The 20815-nt window shown below is 38.3% G+C and overlaps 2 protein-coding genes across 2 annotated transcripts in view; both read left to right on the top strand.

The window, feature by feature from the left end:
* The first annotated feature begins 380 nt into the window (after nucleotides 1–380).
* The window catches only part of LOC118220901 (unconventional myosin-XV-like), a 47929-nt gene continuing 27494 nt past the window's right edge, over nucleotides 381–20815 (top strand). Inside the window, exons 1-10 of the mRNA XM_035405345.1 lie at nucleotides 381–506; nucleotides 14818–14900; nucleotides 15084–15147; nucleotides 15462–15571; nucleotides 16017–16091; nucleotides 16710–16800; nucleotides 17948–18051; nucleotides 18872–18935; nucleotides 19477–19590; nucleotides 19844–20005. Coding sequence (XP_035261236.1) covers nucleotides 14818–14900; nucleotides 15084–15147; nucleotides 15462–15571; nucleotides 16017–16091; nucleotides 16710–16800; nucleotides 17948–18051; nucleotides 18872–18935; nucleotides 19477–19590; nucleotides 19844–20005 — 867 coding nt within the window. The 5' untranslated portion in view covers nucleotides 381–506. The remainder of the gene's footprint in view (nucleotides 507–14817; nucleotides 14901–15083; nucleotides 15148–15461; nucleotides 15572–16016; nucleotides 16092–16709; nucleotides 16801–17947; nucleotides 18052–18871; nucleotides 18936–19476; nucleotides 19591–19843; nucleotides 20006–20815) is intronic.
* Nucleotides 7428–9913, top strand: LOC118220366 (unconventional myosin-XV-like). The gene is made up of 2 exons (XM_035404234.1): nucleotides 7428–9461; nucleotides 9815–9913. Exons 1-2 carry the CDS (start codon nucleotides 7428–7430, stop codon nucleotides 9911–9913), a joined length of 2133 nt encoding a protein of 710 aa, XP_035260125.1.

Raw genomic sequence — 20815 nt, 5'->3', positions numbered from 1 at the left:
ACGTTTAACAGAGCAGCACCCTGGATATCTTGGCCTGGGAACCCTCTGCAGTCACCATCAGTTTCTTTGGCTTGTGAAAATTGGGGCGTGTCATCTGTTCTCCAGAGATTGTGGGCTGTGATGTCAGGGTCCATATCGATGAGGGGGCATTGTTTATCAAAAGCAGAGAAATTGTTTTAGATGGACAGTGAATGTAAAATGACCATGTACGTATATGCTGAATTTCTGTGTTGGTTGTTTGTGCTTTAGTGGTCATATTTACATAAGGGCTATTTATATGGCATTTGCTGTCCAAAGCTGAATAGCAACCCACATACTGGCCATTTTGTTCAGAGGGCAGCAGTTTGCAAATCTCATAATACCAAACAGCACATTGTGGGGAGTGGTGGAGACACAGTGGGGCTGAGATTTCAGATTGCATTTCTTCTCTGGATATCCTCCCTTGCTGGGACACTGAGGGCTTTTAGATCGCACTGCATCGTGGAATTGCTGATATTTAAAGCAAGGTAAGCTTTGTAAAGCGTCAGAAGGTATTTTTGATAATATAACCCAGTTCAGTTCCCAGACTATTTGTAATGAAGGGAGCTGAAGCAGGTGAATAAATGATTAATTAAACATTAGATTATTGTTATAGTGTGTATTGTGTGCACAAAATGATTGATTTCCATAAAAACACAACAGGTGCATTAGAACATAAACAGGGTTAAAATAATTAGAGCTGATTTCATATTTAATACAATAAATATAGAATCATAGCTACTACTGCAATGTTTCCTCAACTGAAATTTAGTCATGTAAATGTTATTTCATATGGGTCACCTGAAAACAGTATATTGTGAAATTGTGTTTTCAGTGCTGGAGAGTTAAATGTTGCAGTAATGTAGTAATAGCAAACAGTCTGTACTTGATGCTTGCTATGGCCATGCATGAACTACCATCAACATTTTCTTGAGATTTTATTTTTCAACATAATTGTTTATAAATATTGAACTATAGTTATTGATAATTCTTCTTACATGACGCTTTTTCTCCTGCCTTGAAGACAAATATTTGGATCAAAATAGGCATGGCTGCATATATTTTATCAACATTGTGTGCCAGGTATTTGTAATTCAAAGCTATGTCCCAATGAATGTTCAAAAGAAAAACTATTATACTGTACAGCATCTGTGCATTGTACAGTATTATTTCTACATTAAAATAATGACTCTATAATGAAAATAATGCAATATAGAAATACTTCCAATTCACTATGATTTGCTATTGGAAAAGTGCAAGGCCAACGGCAATTGTATAACATTATAATAATATCACACAGAGCTAAGATTAAATTAAAATTCTCATTCCAGATTTTTAAAAATTTCTTTAGAAAAGGGTTTGAGAGCAGGGTTTGTTGTGTTTCTGGATCCGTTGTTCTGTGCAGGATTGTATAAAATGCATGTATGACTTTTTTATGGAATTAAGATTCTGTAGTCTAAAAACAAACTTCATCCCACCTTCTATAGCAAGTCATGTAAATTATGTCAATCATAACAGGCTTAAGACTATCTATTATTAATATTTATTTTGTTTTGAGTATTGTCTGTTGAGAGCTTTTAAAGTTTTGCCTGCAACACAGCTGACAGGGGTCAGCATACTGCATGGCAGTTCATAATTTGCTGTATAGCAGTAGTGTTGTCCAGGGAGGGAGGGTTTTGGTGACTATCAGTGTCTTGCAAGTCTGCAACTCTGGTCCAACTCTGGTCAATCAAGCATTTACTCAAACTGTGCATTAAGTTTGAGAAAATAATCCAGTAATACAAAACAATCACATGTGCTCTTGGAGTAGGTAGTGATATAGAAATCCGGATCCAGCCATTTGTGAACTTTAATGTTGCTTTTTGTGAAGATTTGTGTAGTTTGCATTGAATTGTTACATACACAATGTATTTTTGTTGCCTTCATCAGTGTGTGAGCAGTAGTAGGAAGACAGGCAATTGAAAACAACCAAAACCTGTGACTGTGTCAGAAAGTTCATTACATCACAGGTAACTAATTAATAGTCAACAATGATATGTGAATTCAGTCTATAAACAGAAACACAAAGTGTTGTCATTCAAGAAATGAAACTACTAATGAAAAGTTACCCCAGGTCACATAATCCCAGATTCCTCCTATAAATAATGAGTAGAATTACAAGCAATAATTGTTTCTTTAGGGCATGAAGTGTACTCCTCTAACGCTATGACTGCACAGCTCAGCTACCTCACAGAGTGAAAAGCAGCAGATGGCTGTACTTTTGCTTATCTGCATTACAACAATGACACATTCAAATGCAATTGGCCATTCCAAACTGGAAGGGAAGTAAAAATCAGGAACAATAAGTGAACTATATTTTTGAAATAAATATAATTTATTTATTTGTTTATTTATTTACATTCATAACATTAAAAATGCGCTTTTGATTCTGATTTATATAAAATGTGCTCTTCCCAATTCTGTTAAGAAACCATGACATTACACAGAACCAGCTTTCTGTAAAAACAATGATCCTTCTGGACCACTAGATGGCTCACCAATGCAGTGTTTTGTTTGATGGTCACCCTTAGATAATAGAGCAGGGCTGCCCAACCCTGTTGCTGGAGATACTATCCTGTAGGTTTTCACTCCAATCCTCACAACCCACAGCTCGTTCAAAAACTAGAGATCTTTTTGAGCTGCTAATCAATAGAATCAGGAGTGCCAAATTAGGTTAAAAAAAACTTACAGGAGAGTAGATATCCAGGAACAGTGTTGGGCAGCTCTGTAATACAACAATGAATGTTGAACTTAAGGGATCTGAGCACACCTTAGACCTGGTAACCACATGATTTAGTTCAGTGCAGCAACAAAGGCTGTCCTCCTGTTATGACATCACAGATAAGGATGTCACGATAGTATGTGTGTCACATGAATCAGTAGCATGAACCTGTCAGGCTCTGTGTCACAAGGGCAGAATGAGCTGCATTATTAACCAGCACAAACTGGGCGACGTCTCAAACGTCGTAACTAAAGGAACATAAGGAACAGACAGCCAATAATATCAATATTACTTTATGTTCAAAAATAGTTTAATTATGTATGCCAAAATGAGTAGCAAAGTAGTGTATGTTACAAGGATATTAAATATATTCCTAAGACCACTATAAGAGAGGGATGCATAATTGTGTTCTGCTGTAAGAGGATCTTTTGCTGCATTAATTAGCTCTTTTGTTATCTTTTCTTTGTTATTCATAGATCAACCAATAAGCAAATATCAGGTATTTGATTATTTCTAAATAGAATATTTGTATTTTAAAAGGACCTAATATGATTTCATGTCCTTCAGAAACCATTTGTGACATATATATGATATTATTGTGGTTGCAGTGAAAGATGTGCTTTTTTTATGTGGGGTTCAGTTCCGCAGCCACTTTAATTATCTTGACATCGCCGTCAGTGCTCTCAATCACTTGGATGTAGGACCAAGCGCTCCACTGCCTTCACTGAACAACAGTGTTATCAGCTGCATGAAGGGAAGGTTTTTTCCGTGATTAGGAGCAAACATAACCCCAGCCATGTACATAGCAACAGCTTGATATCTCCTCTTTGACTTGTGTCCATGCATGGTAATGCCCAGATAGGCTTACACGGCAGCATGACGAGATGAGAAATGAGGTATCAGATACTCCAACTCCACTGGACCCCAAGATACATATGACTTCACTGATCTCAGTAAAGGCCCATGGTGCAGAGTGTTTGAACCACTATACCTGCACAGAAAGGCCCTTTTTATTTCTCTATCATTTTATATTGGTCCAAACTTAAATTCTGAGATTTGTGCCTTTGTCTTTTTTTTAATCTTTGACAGTGCTCTAGTCAGAATTTATAGACTACCCCTATTAACAACAAATATATTTTTTCAGAAAAAAATAGATCACAATTATTCACAACCCTAATACTAATTTTTAATTAAATCCAATAAAAATATTGTACATCTGCACTGTATGCTACTTTGTTCAGTTCAGCTCAGTCTTAGGGAACTGTATTCTCATATTCCATGGCATTCTGTTTCACTGGGGTATAAAAATGAGGTAGCACACATGTAAAATACATGCGTAATCCCTCACCAAGGGGAAAGGCAGTGATCTGTCAAATGAAACAAGACAACGCATTTTTGACCTTCCCGAGTTTGGAGTCGATTACAAATAAATAAAGGTATCACTTTCCCCCGTTAGGTCAATAATTAAGATGCTTAGAATCACTGGGATGGTGGTAAACCTGCCAGCCTGGTAGATGAGACTAATGAACCTTGGCCCCATGCACAATGAGGAAGATGGTTTGGGAGGCAAAGAAAAATGTCAGGGGTTTTGTTAAGTTCAATAGTGTTATGCACTCCAGCAGTAGTAAGACATTTTGATAAAAAACTTGGTTCCCTCAGCCAGAAAGCTCAAAGTTAGCTGCAAATGATCTTTCAGCAAGATAATAATCTCAAGCATATCTCTAATGCAGCTAAGAAATTTGCTGACCCCAAAATGACTGTTTGGCAATGATTATTTCAGTTTCTAGGCTTGAATATGATCAAAAATAGTGGTTTAAATTGAAGAAGGCAGTTTCCAAGTGCAGACCAAAGGATCAACAGAGCAAAGGACTAAAGGAAAATTCTGTTTGAGGAAATGGTCAAAGGCCCCAGTATGTTCATCAATCTCATAAAATGGTTCAGTTTTGTCCTTGTGAAGGCAAGGAGTACAAAGTACTAAAAACAAGGGTGTGCATGATTTTTGGAAAATGAATGTGTGAATGAAGTGTTTTTTTTTAATTTACTTGAATCATAACTAAAAAATGATATTTTCAATATGTTTGAGAATAAAAATAGCTCAGAACATATTACGTTTCACAGTTCTTTGGTCATCCTTATCAAGGGTATCAATAATTTAGGGGCACTGTACTGTATATATATATATATATATATATATATATATAAAACAGAGGAGAACCTGGTCTTCTCTAGATTTTAGCTATAGACTTAAATTTCTCCTTCAGGCAGTGCCTCTGGTTAATTAAAACAACAGTATAATTTAAATGCATTATATAATTTGTAAAAATAAAATAGGCAGAACTGATATCACACTTTTAAAATAGCATTTAAAGGGCTAGTTCACATTCTTAGTTTTTAAAAAAATATTATGTCAGTTTATGTATGGATTCAGTTGGCAGTGTATGTATTTAGTGTATGCATTCGCATTTTTGTGAGAAGTAAAGGATATTTTAGATATTTACCAATGTTTCTGATGACCTGCTGGCTTTAGAGAGGGGTATTTTGGGATTTTCTGTCTGAAACAAGAAAATAAACTTCAAGTAACTCCAATGACATGTCTTCCATTACATATTAGAACTTTATGGGCCAAAGGAAAACATACACTAAATTTGAAATAATATCAACAAAAAAAAAAAAAAGAAAAAAAAAAGAAAAAACCCAGAGAGTGAACTTTCCATTTAAAAGGAGAATTGTGGCCAGGGTATTGTATAAAACATGTGACACTTATGTCTCTGCCCCCTCTTAAAATAGAGAAGGGATATTTTTAGAATTGTTTTTAAAATGTATCCGTAAGAAATGCAATACAATGGTTGCAACTCCATTTTCATTTTGCTCCCACCAGGTATAAATTCATACCGCAAACGTAGTGACCTATTGAAGGTAACTGTATCTTTGTAGTTTTCATGGTAAATGTCAGGGCTATAATATTAAGCAAGTTCTATTTACCAAATCACAAAAAATATCAAATTACCATGAAGATGAAATTTCAGAAATTATTATTTGTTTTATGTGTGAACTTCTTATCTGAGTTAAAGTTTCGACCTTGGTAAACCAAAAACAATGGTGCCAGATTTGATGATTTATTAATGAAATGTACTTATACTTATATTTTTCTGTAATACTGACAACAAAACAATCTAGATTATTTACATTCTATTCAAGGTATTACAAACCTATTCCTGTTAAATCGCTAAAAATAATATGAACTATATGTTCTATACTATGAGACAGCAATAGTTTGTGTTTGATTATTTTACAGACAAAATTGAATTTATGAGTTGGCAATACCCATACATTTGATCATAAGAATGATACAGTAGACCAAAAATGACAGAAATAAAATGTTATTAATGTTTTTCAAAGATTGTAAGATGAAACAATAAGCCAATAAAGAGCCCATCAACTTTAAATTTCCAGTTTGTGTTTTCACCATGTTTATATATATATATACATATATATGCGTACATACAGTACATACATACATGAACATACAGTGCAAGGACACATACCTATATGCACATATATACACATTAGCAGACACAGACTTATACAGAGACATACAGAGATTCATGCATTTCATACACACACACATACACACACGCACGCGCACGCGCACACACACACACACACATACACGCACACATGCATGCACACACACACATACACATGCACGCATTGCCTAAAAAAATACAATGCATGTGCGCACTTGCACAACAGGCAACTGGCAGGCTGTTAGTTGTTTCAAAGTTTCTGTAGCAATGTGTGAGCTAAATAACTTACCCACTGTGTGAGGAACACAGGACTTCTTTCTTGTGAAGTATGTACGCCAGATATATTTTGTTCTTCTTTGGATATGTTTCGCAGACACTGTGTAGTAACAGCTCAGCCCACCTGCATAATTCATACAGGAATGAGCCCAAGAGGTAATGTTACACTTAGGCAGTATAGCTGACAAATTAAGGCTCCTTCTACAACTGCAAAGAGAAGCAGAAACACATTCCCAGTCACATGCTTTCTGAGTCTCAGAGGGTTTGTACCTAAAAATCATTAGCGGAAAAACAACTGAGTTGGATTACTATATCTGTAAAGAAGGCCATTGTTGAACCGCTTCAAAAGTAAACAAAGGGATGCTGAAAGCAGTGGATACCTCTGACTGCAGTGACAAACAAGAAGATGCTACTTCATCTGAGGGATTTTCAGTGCAAAACTGCCTGCCAAAGTTCCTGAAACTATAGCTATGGGAAAGGAGCTTTGTATGTTCTCAGTGGACAATAAATCTATGGGAAATGTGCAAAGATGGGAATACGAGTCATTGTAAGGTAAAGAAAACAGTGAAATAATTTTGAGCATCATCTTTTGAGAAATCATTTGTCAAACACTTCATTGCCATTCTGAACGCTATTTTTGTGTTTGAAATGACTGTACGTAGTTTTTTCCCAGTTGTTTCCATTTTACTGTTTAATTTATACTGTTTTACTGGACTTTGTTGTAGTTATATGCTAAAAAATATCCACCAAAAATGATGGCATTGTCAACATCTAGAATATCTAAAACTGACTGGTAACTTGTAACAAAGGGACCCAGATTAGCATGTTATTTGCAAAAGGACAAAATGCCAGCCAAGAAAGGTGACTCAAAATCAGCCAAGAAAGGAGGAAAGGGGGAGGCAGAGAAAAGCAAGAGCAAAGAGGATCCAAAGAAAGGAAAGAGTGACAACAAACCTGAAAAAGATGCCAAGGAAGACAAGAAGGTACGGAAAGATGACAAGAAAACTGGAAAGAAAGAGAAAGAAGAACCACCTAAAGGAAAAGACAAGGGTGATGGGAGAAAAGGAAAGGACAAAGGAAAGGGTAAGAAGGCAGTGGCAAGTGACTCAGAGGAGGGTTCTGATGCCGAGTTGCTGAAGAATGAGGATGAAAGTGAAAGGAGTGAAGAAGAGAATGAGCAGGATGAGGAAAGTGACTCAGAAGGTGACAGACGGAGGAAAGGAAAAGGTAAAGCTACTGCAAAAGGGACTTCCAAAACAGCAAAGAGCAAGTCCAAATCAAGATATGCTCAGTCAGATGAAGAGGATGAAGATGAAGAGGATGAGAAAAAAAGTGAAGATGAGGAAAATGAAGATGAAGAAGAAGAAAGTGAAGAAGATGAAGATGACAGAAGAGGAAAGAAAAAGCATCACAAAGGTACATCAAAAGCCAAAGAGGACATAGCTGATGGAAAAAAGAAAAAAGGAAGAAAAGACGATAGACCCACAAAAGCAGTTTCTCCACCTCCAGAGCCAAAAAAAAGTCAAAAAGGTGCACTAAAAAACACCTCCAGGCTTTTCATGCGATTTTCCGGATTCCGAAGAAGAAGAAACTCTAAGAAACGTTTGAAAAGTGCTTCCAGATTATTTCTGGGTCTTGGGAAACGTAAACATCGGCTGGCAAAAAAGAAGAGGAGAAAATCAGTCTTAAAGAACGCATCCAGATTCATGATGCGTTTTAGAACCAGCAAGAAGAAGAAAGCAGCAGAAAAAGCTAAAGCAAATGAAAATGCACCAACTAGAAAGACTTCATTTATACTAATCAGACTAGGTGGAAAATCTGGTGAATCGTCAGAAAAAAAAACTGGATTTTTCAAAGGTCTTTTTGGCAAAAAGAACTCTGAAACCTCTGGCTTTAAAAATCGAGGATTGCTTTTAGGTAAGATTGCAGGAGCAACTAACTGGCTCACTAAGAGGTTCCTTTCCCTGAAGGGGAGGCAAAGCTCCGAGAGAGCTGGTAATGAACGCTGGGCATCTAGGACTGGATCAAAAAGACTTCCTCATGCATCTAGACATGATGTTCATGAACACTACTCAAGCATGAGAGGATATGGTGGATTCCATAATGATGGGTATGAGCATGATGATGATGAATATGGTTATGAGGAAGATGATTATAGCCAAGGCAGGTATGAAAGACACTCTTCCCAAAGACAATCATTGTATAAGAATCGTAATAATTATGTAGAACACCATCCTCCTGCTCTAGGACGATTGGGAAGATTTGTACCCCAGTATGACCATTATGAGGCTAATGCTCACGATTATTATGATGACCTGTCTCAAGATCACGGCTACTATGAACAAGTAGGTAACTATTCTGATTACCCAGTAGGATATCAAGATGGTTATGAGTATGATGATGAGGGTATGGACTATTATGAACAATATCAGACACCAGATCAGTATGGCTACTATGAGGATGAAATGAACTATTACGATTATGAACAGCAGGCAGAGGATGCACAAGTATATTATGGTGACGGTATGGAATATTATGATGAAATGCAACATCCAATGGAGGATGAATATGGATACTATGGAAATAATATTGCAAACTATGACCATGGTTACCCCCCTGAGCAATATGGTTATTATGATCCGCAAGATTATTTTGTGACACCCAACGGAGAAGTTGTGCAACCAGATCCTAGCATGGAATACTCTGGGTATGATGACCCATATTATCACCAATTCAATTACAGCGAAAATGGTGGATTACCATATCTAGAATCTGCATATAATATGCATCAGCTATATCCCATTAAAATGGAGGATATCATGGAACAAGAAGAGGCTGAGGAGGTTTATGGCGATGAATATGGGAACTTTCCAACAGATGTAGGAACTCAAAATTCAATGCAATTCAGACTCCCCAGACCACAGGTCAAACTGTTTGGAAAAGAACGACTCGATGTTCCACTTCCACCCTCCCCCCAAATGCATCAGGAAGAAATGTCAGATGTCCAATATGAATATCCACCGTTTCCTTCTGCAACGGGGTTTCCTGAAGTCCTTCAACAAGAGGACATTCCCTTTCAAAGACCACCGTACCCAACACCTACAGCTATGCTTATAAAACAAGCAAATTCTCCAACATTAAGCACAAGACGATTCGGGAGCCCAGTTCCAACCAGATCACCACAAATGCTATCTAGTCCAGTGCCTCAAACAAGATCCCTTTCTCCACAAAGGCCGGCTTCACCAGCTCTAAGCAGACATTCTTTGGGTATCATGGAACCTCCACAGGTCTCCAGACCACTCTCTCCTCAGGCCTCAGCAAGAAGGTTTGAAGAAGCAAATTTGGTAGGTTTTGATCAACCTGTTGAAAGAGGGTACTCTCCACAACCTCTGAGAAGGTTAAGTCCTCATCCCTCGCCACAACTTTCCATAAGGCAGGCAAATATGTCTCCAGGAAGAAGAAGCCCATCCCCCCATCTCTCATCCCCTCAACCATCTGTAAGGAGATTTGACCTTCATCCACAAGATATGGAACCTCCATACTCCCCTAGGCAACCAAGGAGGATAATTAGTCAGCCATCTCTTAATAACAATGCTCAAAGACCCTCGTCTCCATTATTACATCGAAAATTCAGCCCTCCACCATCACCGCAGCCTTCAAGAAGGGTGTCATCTCCTCAGCCTTCATTAAGACAAAGGTCTGCATCTCCTCAACCTGAGAGAAGAGGTTTTGGGCTTAACAGACAACAACCTAATGGATTTGCTAGGGAGCCTGTGAGAGTACCATCGCCACAGTCCTCTGTTAGAGGAAGTCCTCCTCCCTCACCACGAGCTTCATTCAGGAGAAGAAGTCCACCCCCCTCCCCAAGGAGTTCATTTAAAAGATCCCCCATCTCCCCACCACTGTCCCTCAGACAAGATGCAGCCCCTCCTCCACCACAAACTCCTTTTAGCAGGAGAAAACAACAAATGCACCCCTCTCCTCAACCATCTTTAAGAAAAATGAGCCCACCTCCATCTCCTCAGCTGAATATGAGGCCTGCAGGCAGTATTCAGCACAGAGAAGTTGAGAGACCCCCATCCTCTTTTCCAACACAAAGAGCATCTCCAACACCTTCACGACACAGTTATGCAACACGACCTGAGTTTCAACAGCCTATGTCACCTCAACTAACAAGAAGTCGAAGGCCACCATCACCATCACCATCAAGAACATCCAACAGACATTTAAATGAAGTTCAAGATGTTCCCACTGGAACTCCACCACTCAGATTTAGAGGACGTAACAATGTACCTATGAGAGCTGTTAAACCATCGACAGGAAATCCATACATGCAAAGAATGGGTCATCCTGGTGCCCGAGTGATACAAAATGTCCCCCCATTTAGGTCATCAATAAGAGGGCCAGGTCGTGGTGCAGGACCTGGGGTTCAATCCCCACTTTCTACTCCTCAGCTATCAGCAAGGCATGGGATTCATCCAGGAACCCCTAAACCTCTGAGGAGCTCCCAAAGACCTGTTGGCCGAGGCCGTCCTGTGGTAGGGGTCCCTCGTAATCCCCCTTCTCCAAGGCAGTCGATTAGAAGGATGGGTCCCCCAGTAAATATAGAGACCCAAAGACCACCATCACCACAACCTTCCCTGAAACGAATGGGGCCTCCGTCACCACAACCTTCAATAAGACACCTCTCAAGCAGACCAGCCTCACCTCAACCTTCATTAAAACGTGGATCACCCTTACCAACAAGATCACCATCACCCAGAGATCTGTCATCTCCAGTTCTGACTGATGCTTTGCAAAATCGTAATATTCAAAATGCTTCCTTTAGGTCACCCCTTCCAGGATATGATCCGTATTCTCCTGTCATTACAGAGTTTGACCAGACAATAGAACAAGGCCCATCTCCACTTCTGACAAGTGCTTTACAGAACCCCAACATTCGCAATGCTACCTACAGATCACCATTTCCTGGAAACAGCGACCCCCATTCTCCAGTGATGACAGAATTTTACCAACCAATTGGACAAGTACATTCCCCACTCCTGGAAAATGCTCTGCAGAATCCGGATCTCCGCAATGTATCATTTAAGCATCCCTTGCAGAGAAGTGCTTCTCCTTATTCTCCTGTAATAACACAATTAGACCAGACAACTGAGCAAGGGCACTCCCCAATACTAACAAATGCTTTGCAGAATCCGGATATTCGCAATGCTTCCTATAGATCACCATTACAACAAAGAATGTCTCCATATTCACCTATGATAGCAGAGCATGACCAGCTGACAGAGCAGGCTTATTCTCCACTTTTGTCAAATGCAATACAGAATCCGAATATTCGCAATGCTACCTACAGAACACCATTACAGAGAAGATCCTCTCGGCACTCCCCAGTGGTATCAGAGTATGATCAACTAGCAGGGCAGGCTCCTTCTCCACTTTTGTCAAATGCAATACAGAATCCAAATATTCGCAATGCTACCTACAGAACACCATTACATAGAAGACCCTCTGGTTACTCTCCAATGGTATCAGAGTATGATCAACTAGCAGGGCAAGCTCCTTCACCACTTTTGTCAAATGCAATACAGAATCCGAATATTCGCAATGCTACCTACAGAACACCATTACAGAGAAGTCCGTCTGGTTACTCTCCAATGGTATCAGAGTACGATCAACTAGCAGGGCAAGCTCCTTCACCACTTTTGTCAAATGCAATACAGAATCCAAATATTCGCAATGCTACCTACAGAACACCATTACAAAGAAGACCGTCTGGTTACTCTCCAATGGTATCAGAGTACGATCAACTAGCAGGGCAAGCTCCTTCACCACTTTTGTCAAATGCAATACAGAATCCGAATATTCGCAATGCTACCTACAGAACACCATTACAGAGAAGACCTTCTCGGTATTCTCAAAGGATGTCACAGTATGATCATCTTGCAGGGCAAGCTAATTCACCACTTTTAACAAATGCATTGCAAAATCCTAATATTCGCAATGCTTCTTATAGAGTACCATTACAAAGAAGCATGTCTCCCTATGGCCCAGTGATGACAGAGTTTGATCCTATAATAGAACATGGTCCATCTCCTCTTCTGGCAGATGCTTTGCAGAATCCTCAAATCCTCCATGCTTCCTATTTATCACCTTTACAAGGACGAAGATCTCCCTATTCTCCAATGATGGCAGATTATGACCAGTCAGTAGAACAAGCTTCCTCCCCTGTTTTGTCAAATGCCTTGCAAAATCCTCACCTTCGCAATGCTTCCTATAGGCTACCTGATGGGACTATTGTATTTCAAAACCCTGACTATGCAACAGAACAAATTTCTTCCCCAAATTTGTCAAATGCTTTACAGAATCCTCAACTACGTAATGCTTCATATAAGCTAGCTGATGGCTCAGTTTTAAGAAGAAATGATGGACAGCATCAACCATCCTCTCCACTTTTGTCAAATGCCCTTCAGAACCCACAACTTCGCTCTGCTTCATATAGGCTACCAGATGGATCAATCCTATCAAGGAACACACAGCTTCAACCATCCTCTCCACTTTTGTCAGATGTTTTGCAGAACAAACAGCTTCGGAATGCTTCCTATGTACTTCCAGATGGATCAATCTTATCCAGAAAGAAAAATCAAATTGCCTCCCCAGTATTGAGAAATGCCCTCCAGAACCCACAGCTACGCAATGCTTCATATAGACTCCCTGATGGGTCAATCCTAATCCCAAAACAGAAAGTCTCATCTCCACTTTTGTCAGAAGCGTTAAAGAACCCCCAAGTTCGCCATGCTTCCTACAGACTGCCAGATGGGTCTATCGTAATTAGAAACAATGACGGACCATCTCCTCCTTTTTTGACTGATGCACTGCAGAACCCTCACCTACGCAGTTCTTCCTACAAGCTTCCCTCAGGAATGACACCACACCCTGATGATCCAAGATATGCAGTGGTTATGCCTCAGAGGATGGGAACAGACCACCTTCGGCAACATTGGGCTCAAGGTCATACAAGAGAGGGTCAGGAAGATGAAGACGTGTGGTCATCAGAGAGAATCCTTCCTCATCAAACTGTGCAAAATCTCACAAAATGGTCAATGTACAGGGATGAAAGCTTAATGGGCCATCTTACTCCTCTTTCTTCTGACCATGATGCACAAGTTCTTGAACCTGAGTGGGCACCAGACAGGGAAGGTGAACCTAAAGGGCAGTGGTATGATAAGGTAATCTTTCATTTTTAAAAATGTTTTTCATATTAAAAATAATTATTAATATCATTCTGCGTGAATAGACAGTATCAACTCATGACAATTTTTAATCTCCATAAACCTTCCCTGTTATATTTACATTCCTACCAACATGGGCAGCTGGGTATTTCTGCCATCACACATCATTTTCAGGAGGCACAGCATGCATGCATGCATCTGGGTCCTCAAGTACATGACAGAGTCTTAAGAATTACATCAGCTTATTTATCAATGATGCTTTAGCAATGATGCTTATGACCATCATGCATACAAAGTAGTTCTCCACCTAGTCCACGCTGCACATATTGTGAGCAAATGTACATATTTGTTTTGCCATATTTCTGCAATACTCAACATATCTACTGTAGGTACAATATATAACACCATAGTATGTGTTATCTTTTTCTGTATTGCCACTGTAAATCATTTTTGTGACAGTTTTTCTATAAAAAGCAGTATACAAATAAAATTTGATTGAATTGAATTGATTTGCAAAGAGATTTTGATAAGCAGATATGACCTGCTTATCAAATGGGCTGGAGGAAATCAAGCAGTGCCAAATTCTCTTTCTTGAGTTGCCAGTTTTAATTACTAACACATCTAATGTCTGTGGAATGTGGACCAAAGCCAGGCTGATTTGTTTGTATCAAAGTATACCTTGAAATGAACTATGTTAGTGCTTGCATGAGGATTAACAAACCTGGATTATGTGCAGTCCTCTCCATCTCTTTTGGGTTGGTGTTGTGGCTGCCTAAATTAAAATACAATTCTATAGATTATTTTGGTTAGGTTGTTTTAAGACACAACAATACAGTAATATTCAGTTGCTTATGGTACAGTACATATTTTGAGTTAACAGAAGGGATCAGCACCAAGGGATACACACCAAGTAAGTAAGCTGTACTGTAACAACTATTATTATTTGGTCCACATTTCAGTGCTTTATGCTTAAAATTTAAATTTTTGGATGTGATTTGTAATATAGATGTACACCATCCGAAGTCTGCCAACAATGAGATACAGAGAGCTGGCTGAGGAAGATGGGATTGAGGACATGACACAGCTGGAGTAAGTGTCTATGAGTATAATGACATGTACGGTTTAAAACCCTGTACACTCAGCTGGTATAATAATTAATGGTGCCTATTTAAATACACCAAATTAAGAAAATTGGTCTTTAACCCTGATGTGCAATACTTAGCTGTTTATTATTTCTTGAAATTGAGTGATGCTTGTTATTGTCTTTTTCAGAGAGCTCAGTGAAGGTGCTGTGTTGTTAAATTTGAAGAAAAGGTTTGGCCAGGAGCTGATTTATGTAAGTTTGCAACAACACTGACAAATAGGTTTCATGTTAATTTTATTACCAAATTTAGACTTGCTGTTCATAGTTTGTTGACGCAATAATGGTTAAGTACCTGACCTGAGGGTAAAATAGCGCTGAATCACCTGGGATTTGAACCTGAGTCCTGTAGTTCCTTAAGCACTACACAGACCATATCATCTTGAGTCAAATCCCAAAAGTATAAAGTTTTACTAAATTAAATACTACTCTAGTGTACATATATGGAACAAGAACTCCAGACTTATATAAATGTAATAACATTGTAAACCCTTTCTGTTCATTTGAAGACATACATTGGCAGTATCCTGGTGGCTGTAAACCCTTACAAGATGTTTAACATCTATGGAACAGACATGGTGCTGCAGTATGAGGGACACGCACTGGGAGAGAACCCCCCGTGAGTGTTGCTGGGGCTCAGTAGAAGAGCTGATGGCTATATGGTTTTCAAACTGAAAAGCAACTAAATTTTGCTGGATGCACTATGACCACTTGCTGTTTGATATATTCATTGCTGTTTTTTATTCATGCTATACTAAGGTATCGAGAAATGCCAGTTTATGCTAGATTACGCAGTTTCAAGTTTAAATACTTTTCTGAAACAGCATCATATAACTGTCTCATATTTCTATCAACACCCTGGAGCAAGGCCAGTCATGACTATGGTTATTGATTGCAGGTCACATTACATACAAGGTAACATGAGGAGAGAGTTTGTAAAACTGGATACAGTGACCACAGTCTTGAAAAATACTATCATAGAAATTATACACATGTTTAAAACATCCTTTGGCTATCAATGTCAGGGTGTTCACAAGCCTCAGCTTTTCTGTGTTTTCTTGTAGGCATCTTTTTGCTATTGCAAATATCTCTTACACAACGATGATGGATGCCAAACAGAATCAGTGCATTATTATCAGGTGAGGCCACTATGTTCATAATAGTCTTCAAATTACAGATTTATTTGCAGAACAGCTTTTGTAAGATAGGTCATGAGAAAGTCTACTTAAAAAGACAATTATTTGATCTGTTTTTTGTAATTAGATTCCTAAATTTGTATTCTTCTCATAAATACTCTGAAATATTAATGATACTGACAACTGCTGTAGCCACCTGACATAAACCTCATATGTAGGACTGGATTCCATCATAATTTGTCAATTTGAATAAGAACTTTGAACCCCACCAAAATGTGAGTTACATACTGTGAGTTTACATATGCACAGTGTGGTGATATGCAGGGATCCCCAGAATCTGGACAGTTTTGTTTATTTGTAAGACATTGTAGTTAATTGAAACCAGGCCATCTTGATAACCTATGCTACTTTGGACATGCTCTTGAATAGAATACCTTTAAAGAAAAAGACATTTTCTGTGCCAAAAGGCCAACACTAGTAGAATTTCTCATTCTTGCCGACAGAAGGATGAAAGGACATTGACAGCTATATGCATTTTATGTTACTCAGTGAGGGTGTTTCACAACATAAGCAAATCACGTTTTTTTCATTCAGATTACAATGTCAGCTTTTTTGTTTCAGTGGGGAAAGTGGCTCAGGCAAGACAGAAGCTACAAAACTTGTTCTGCGATACTTAACAGCGATACATCACAAGCGAAATATCACACAACAGGTATGTACAAGATCAAGAGATCAACAAAATTTGATTTATTAAAGTTGATTGACTTCTGTTATGTTGCTTAATATATTTTCTCTGTGTGTTTTGTTCTTATATGCCCTGGCACAGATTGAGGTATTGTTCTCTAATCCTGAGTTCCTGTGTGGTTGTGTGCATACTCAATTATGTTCTTAGAAATGCATGAACTAAATCTTTATATTTTCCTAAAGCTAATATGTGTCCAGTTTCAGTTTAGCTGCAGTATGTGTTCTCAAACCTATGCAGCATCAGATAATACAGTGGTACAAATGGTGTTATTGTTGATTATGCTGTAGACACAAACACTTTTTTTGCAGTTTAATATACAAGTACCATAATATGGATTAATCACCCCAATTGTGGAGGAGCATAACGTTTCCATGTTGAGATATACTTATTTAAAAACACTGCAAATACTCTGAAAAGAGGTCTCTCTTAAAAAACATATAATAATATTCTCAAAATGTGTAATGTTTCCTATGACTCCTTCATATTCCTATGGTGTAACAGCCTTTCTTTCCACCAGGAGTTGAAGGTAAAAGCCTGGATGAGGAAAGTGACTTGCACAGTCCATGTTATGTAGGGGAGGATCGGTATAAATATAACGGGTTCAGGATTTCGCGCATTTACTCAAAATTATAAGTGCTGTTACATTTATACAGACAGGGACAGCATGTTTTTTGGTCACTTAGCAAACAATTCATGCCAAAATGAACCACACTCAATTTTCAAGAACAAGTAACTGCTTAAAATTATGTATGATTTCATTTCTTGTTAATTAAAATGATGCCTTATATTTAAATAACTTTTGGAACAGATTTTTACTGTCCTTGCTCAAAAACAAAAAATATAATAATAATTCCCACAAAGGTTGTTAAACTTCTGTTATTTTGGCACACTGTAGAAGACTGAATTGCGCATTAATTAACTGTGTAACATTTATAATGTGTTACATTTATACTGACTTTCCCCTACTTTCCAAAGCACTGTGACATGCACTGTGGCTAACCTAAGGTTGTTCTAACATTGTGGACAGTCAGTCATGCTAACTATTGTGTAGATGTTGTTGATGAGGGTCAAACATTGAATCTAAGAAATTGCTCAAAATTTCCATTTTCTACAGATCCTTGAAGCAACTCCCCTCCTAGAATCGTTTGGAAATGCCAAAACAGTCCGGAATGATAACTCAAGTCGGTTTGGGAAATACGTGGAAATTTTTTTGGAGGAGTAAGCAGTATTTTTTTGCAGAATCATGGCCAGGGTTGTTTTATCTAATCTATGTCAAGATCAGTGATTTATAGAAGTATTTATTAAGTGAGACATGAAATCAGCAACTCAATAAAATAATATCAATAAAATATTGAATTGCACCTGCAGCATAACACCGTTTTGTTTTGTGGGGTGTAAGTAATAAAAGTGAAAAAAACATTTTGAAATGTACAGATATTGTATTTCACAAGTCATTGACAGAATCTTCATTATATTACCTAAGAGAGAGTCTGTATAATGCTAGGCTGAAAGAGCTGAACAATTATATTTAAGTTCCCAAAACCTCCAAGTGAATATGCATTTATAGTCAAGCAAAAACCTCTTAGCTGTGAACTGGAATATTAACTGTCAAAGCTGTTTATGCACAATGTTGCGTACATGCTCCTGGTCTTTTAATTTAGTAGAAAGGTGTATCTGTATGTGACCATGCAAAACCAAGCTTCTTCCTTAACAGGTGCAAATTGTTAGCCTGCTAATATGTATTAATGAAACAGTCGGACTATTTAAATATACCAAAATATAGTAACCACAGAACAGTGACCTACCTTTACTAAATAGTAATCCAATAAAAGAAAGAACAAATGTATATATATATATATATCTGTGTGTGTGTGTGTGTAATGATACATAAAATGAAGGCAATACTTTAAAACCACAATTCTGGTCAAGATGTGTGCCACGACCTAGTTGTTACTTAACTCACAGTGATTGAAGTGAGGTAATGATGGGACACTTACGAGTTCATTGTAAATACAATTACCTGCATTATTTAACACAGGGGTGTGATCAGCGGTGCCATAACCTCACAGTATCTACTTGAGAAGTCTAGGATTGTATTTCAGGTAGGCATGGCTTCACAAACTAGATCTTGTACTTCTTAGAGCCTACAAAGATCAGTGTGACACAAATTCCATTAAATGTTTTGTAAGCATTGCTGGGGTATGCCACTTGTATACTAGCATTTGCACATGTTAAATTTAGAGAAATAAGTTTCATACATGTGCATAAATAGGGCATCTGAGTAAGAACAAGATCATGGAGAATGCAATTTCATCACAGTGTGACCATTAGACTTAATTATTTTTCTAAGTGTTGAATTAAAGTAACCTGAAGATTCCTAAGCTGGACACTGCCGTTGTACCTTGAGCAAGATACTTAACCGGAATTGCTTCAGTATGTATCCAGCAGTATAAACAAAGGCTACACTACAATGAACTAGGCTGTACAGAAAGATTATTGTTTAGCCTGCTTGTTTATTTATTATCAAATCTAAATTGATTCTATGTATCACAAAAAATAACACTACCACAGATGTAATCACACACAAAATTAACTACATACTTGTGAACACATGGACCCAGTTGTTTCCTTTTTTTCCCCTAGGCCAAACATGAAAGAAATTATCACATTTTCTACGAGATGCTTGCAGGCCTTCCTTCCCCACAGCGGCAGTCATTCTACCTTCAGGAGGCAGAAACCTACTATTACCTCAATCAGGTGAGTTGGCGTTGAACATGAGGCTTTGCCCAGTTGTGTACATCATTAGTCACATATTTCTTGTTTTGAAATAGCATGATTGCAAACACAGCATTTAAACAGCTAAACTGTATTTTACCTATCGTATCAATCAAAACAGATATTTTTTGTGGAGAACACACAGCACGTATTATTTCCCGCGTTTGGCATGTGTACTGCCTGTTGGTCCTGTTTATAGACCCTTTGTCTTTAACTCTTCCTGCTGGTCCCTCAGGGTGGTGACTGTGAGATCCCAGGGAAGAGTGATGGGGAGGACTTCCACAGGCTGCTCAATGCCATGGAGATCCTCAGCTTCAGCACTGAAGACCAGAACAGTATCTTCAGGATTCTGTCCTCTATTCTGCACCTTGGGAATGTGTTCTTTGAGAGATACGAGGTGATATGACTGCAGATTTCTGTCAGCAACCCAGTGTCAGCATCTTCTTTGAAACAGTTCAGGTTTAAAATGTTTACTGCACCTTAAACAAGATTCTGATCATATACTGTACAGTGCTTGAAGTGGGCCGGTACTCATCGGTATGCAGTACCTCGACTTCTGTGTTTTGATCTTTGGATTACCATGACTTTTTCTTGCATACTGGCACTTGTTTTCTTTTCTGTGCCTGTCAGTGCTTGAATTGGGCCAGTACTCACTTTTGATTTGTGCCATTAAGTGTACCGTAATTGCGTACCACCACTTGTTAATGGATCTTGGTATCCACGCTATAGTTATTTACCACAAAAAGACTATTAGTTTTAGGCTGCCAGTTTGAATTTGTGAACTTTTAGTACTAAAGGTAAGTTCTTATTGAGCTGTTTAAAAGATTATCATTCTGACAACAGCTGGCGCCTCCCAATACATTTCTATTTGGAATTCTGAGTGTATCTACTTGATGCAATGTTCAAACTACTTGTAAAACTGTAGATAACCTCTAGTTAAATGACTTGTTGACTAACTAATGGCTAACTTTCTTGACCCAAAGATATATGTATTTCTGTAGGCTAAATCTTGGCAGCTGCAACAAAACCTATGTCTTTTCAATGTTAGCTTGGTTCAAAAATGGGAAGTTCCAGAACAGATTGGTACGCTATATTGGGACTTTTAGGGGCTCATTCCAATTGCTTATTTTTACCCCCTTACTTCCTGTCCATGCCACCCCTTTAGAGCTAGGCCACGCCCCTCTGGAGCTAGACCCCTCCAATTTAG

Source organism: Anguilla anguilla, chromosome 2, assembly GCF_013347855.1.
Source record: "Anguilla anguilla isolate fAngAng1 chromosome 2, fAngAng1.pri, whole genome shotgun sequence".
Classification (NCBI taxonomy): Eukaryota; Metazoa; Chordata; class Actinopteri; order Anguilliformes; family Anguillidae; genus Anguilla; species Anguilla anguilla.
The sequence above is the reverse complement of the archived record's forward strand: the minus strand, read 5'-3'. Positions and strand labels throughout refer to the sequence as shown.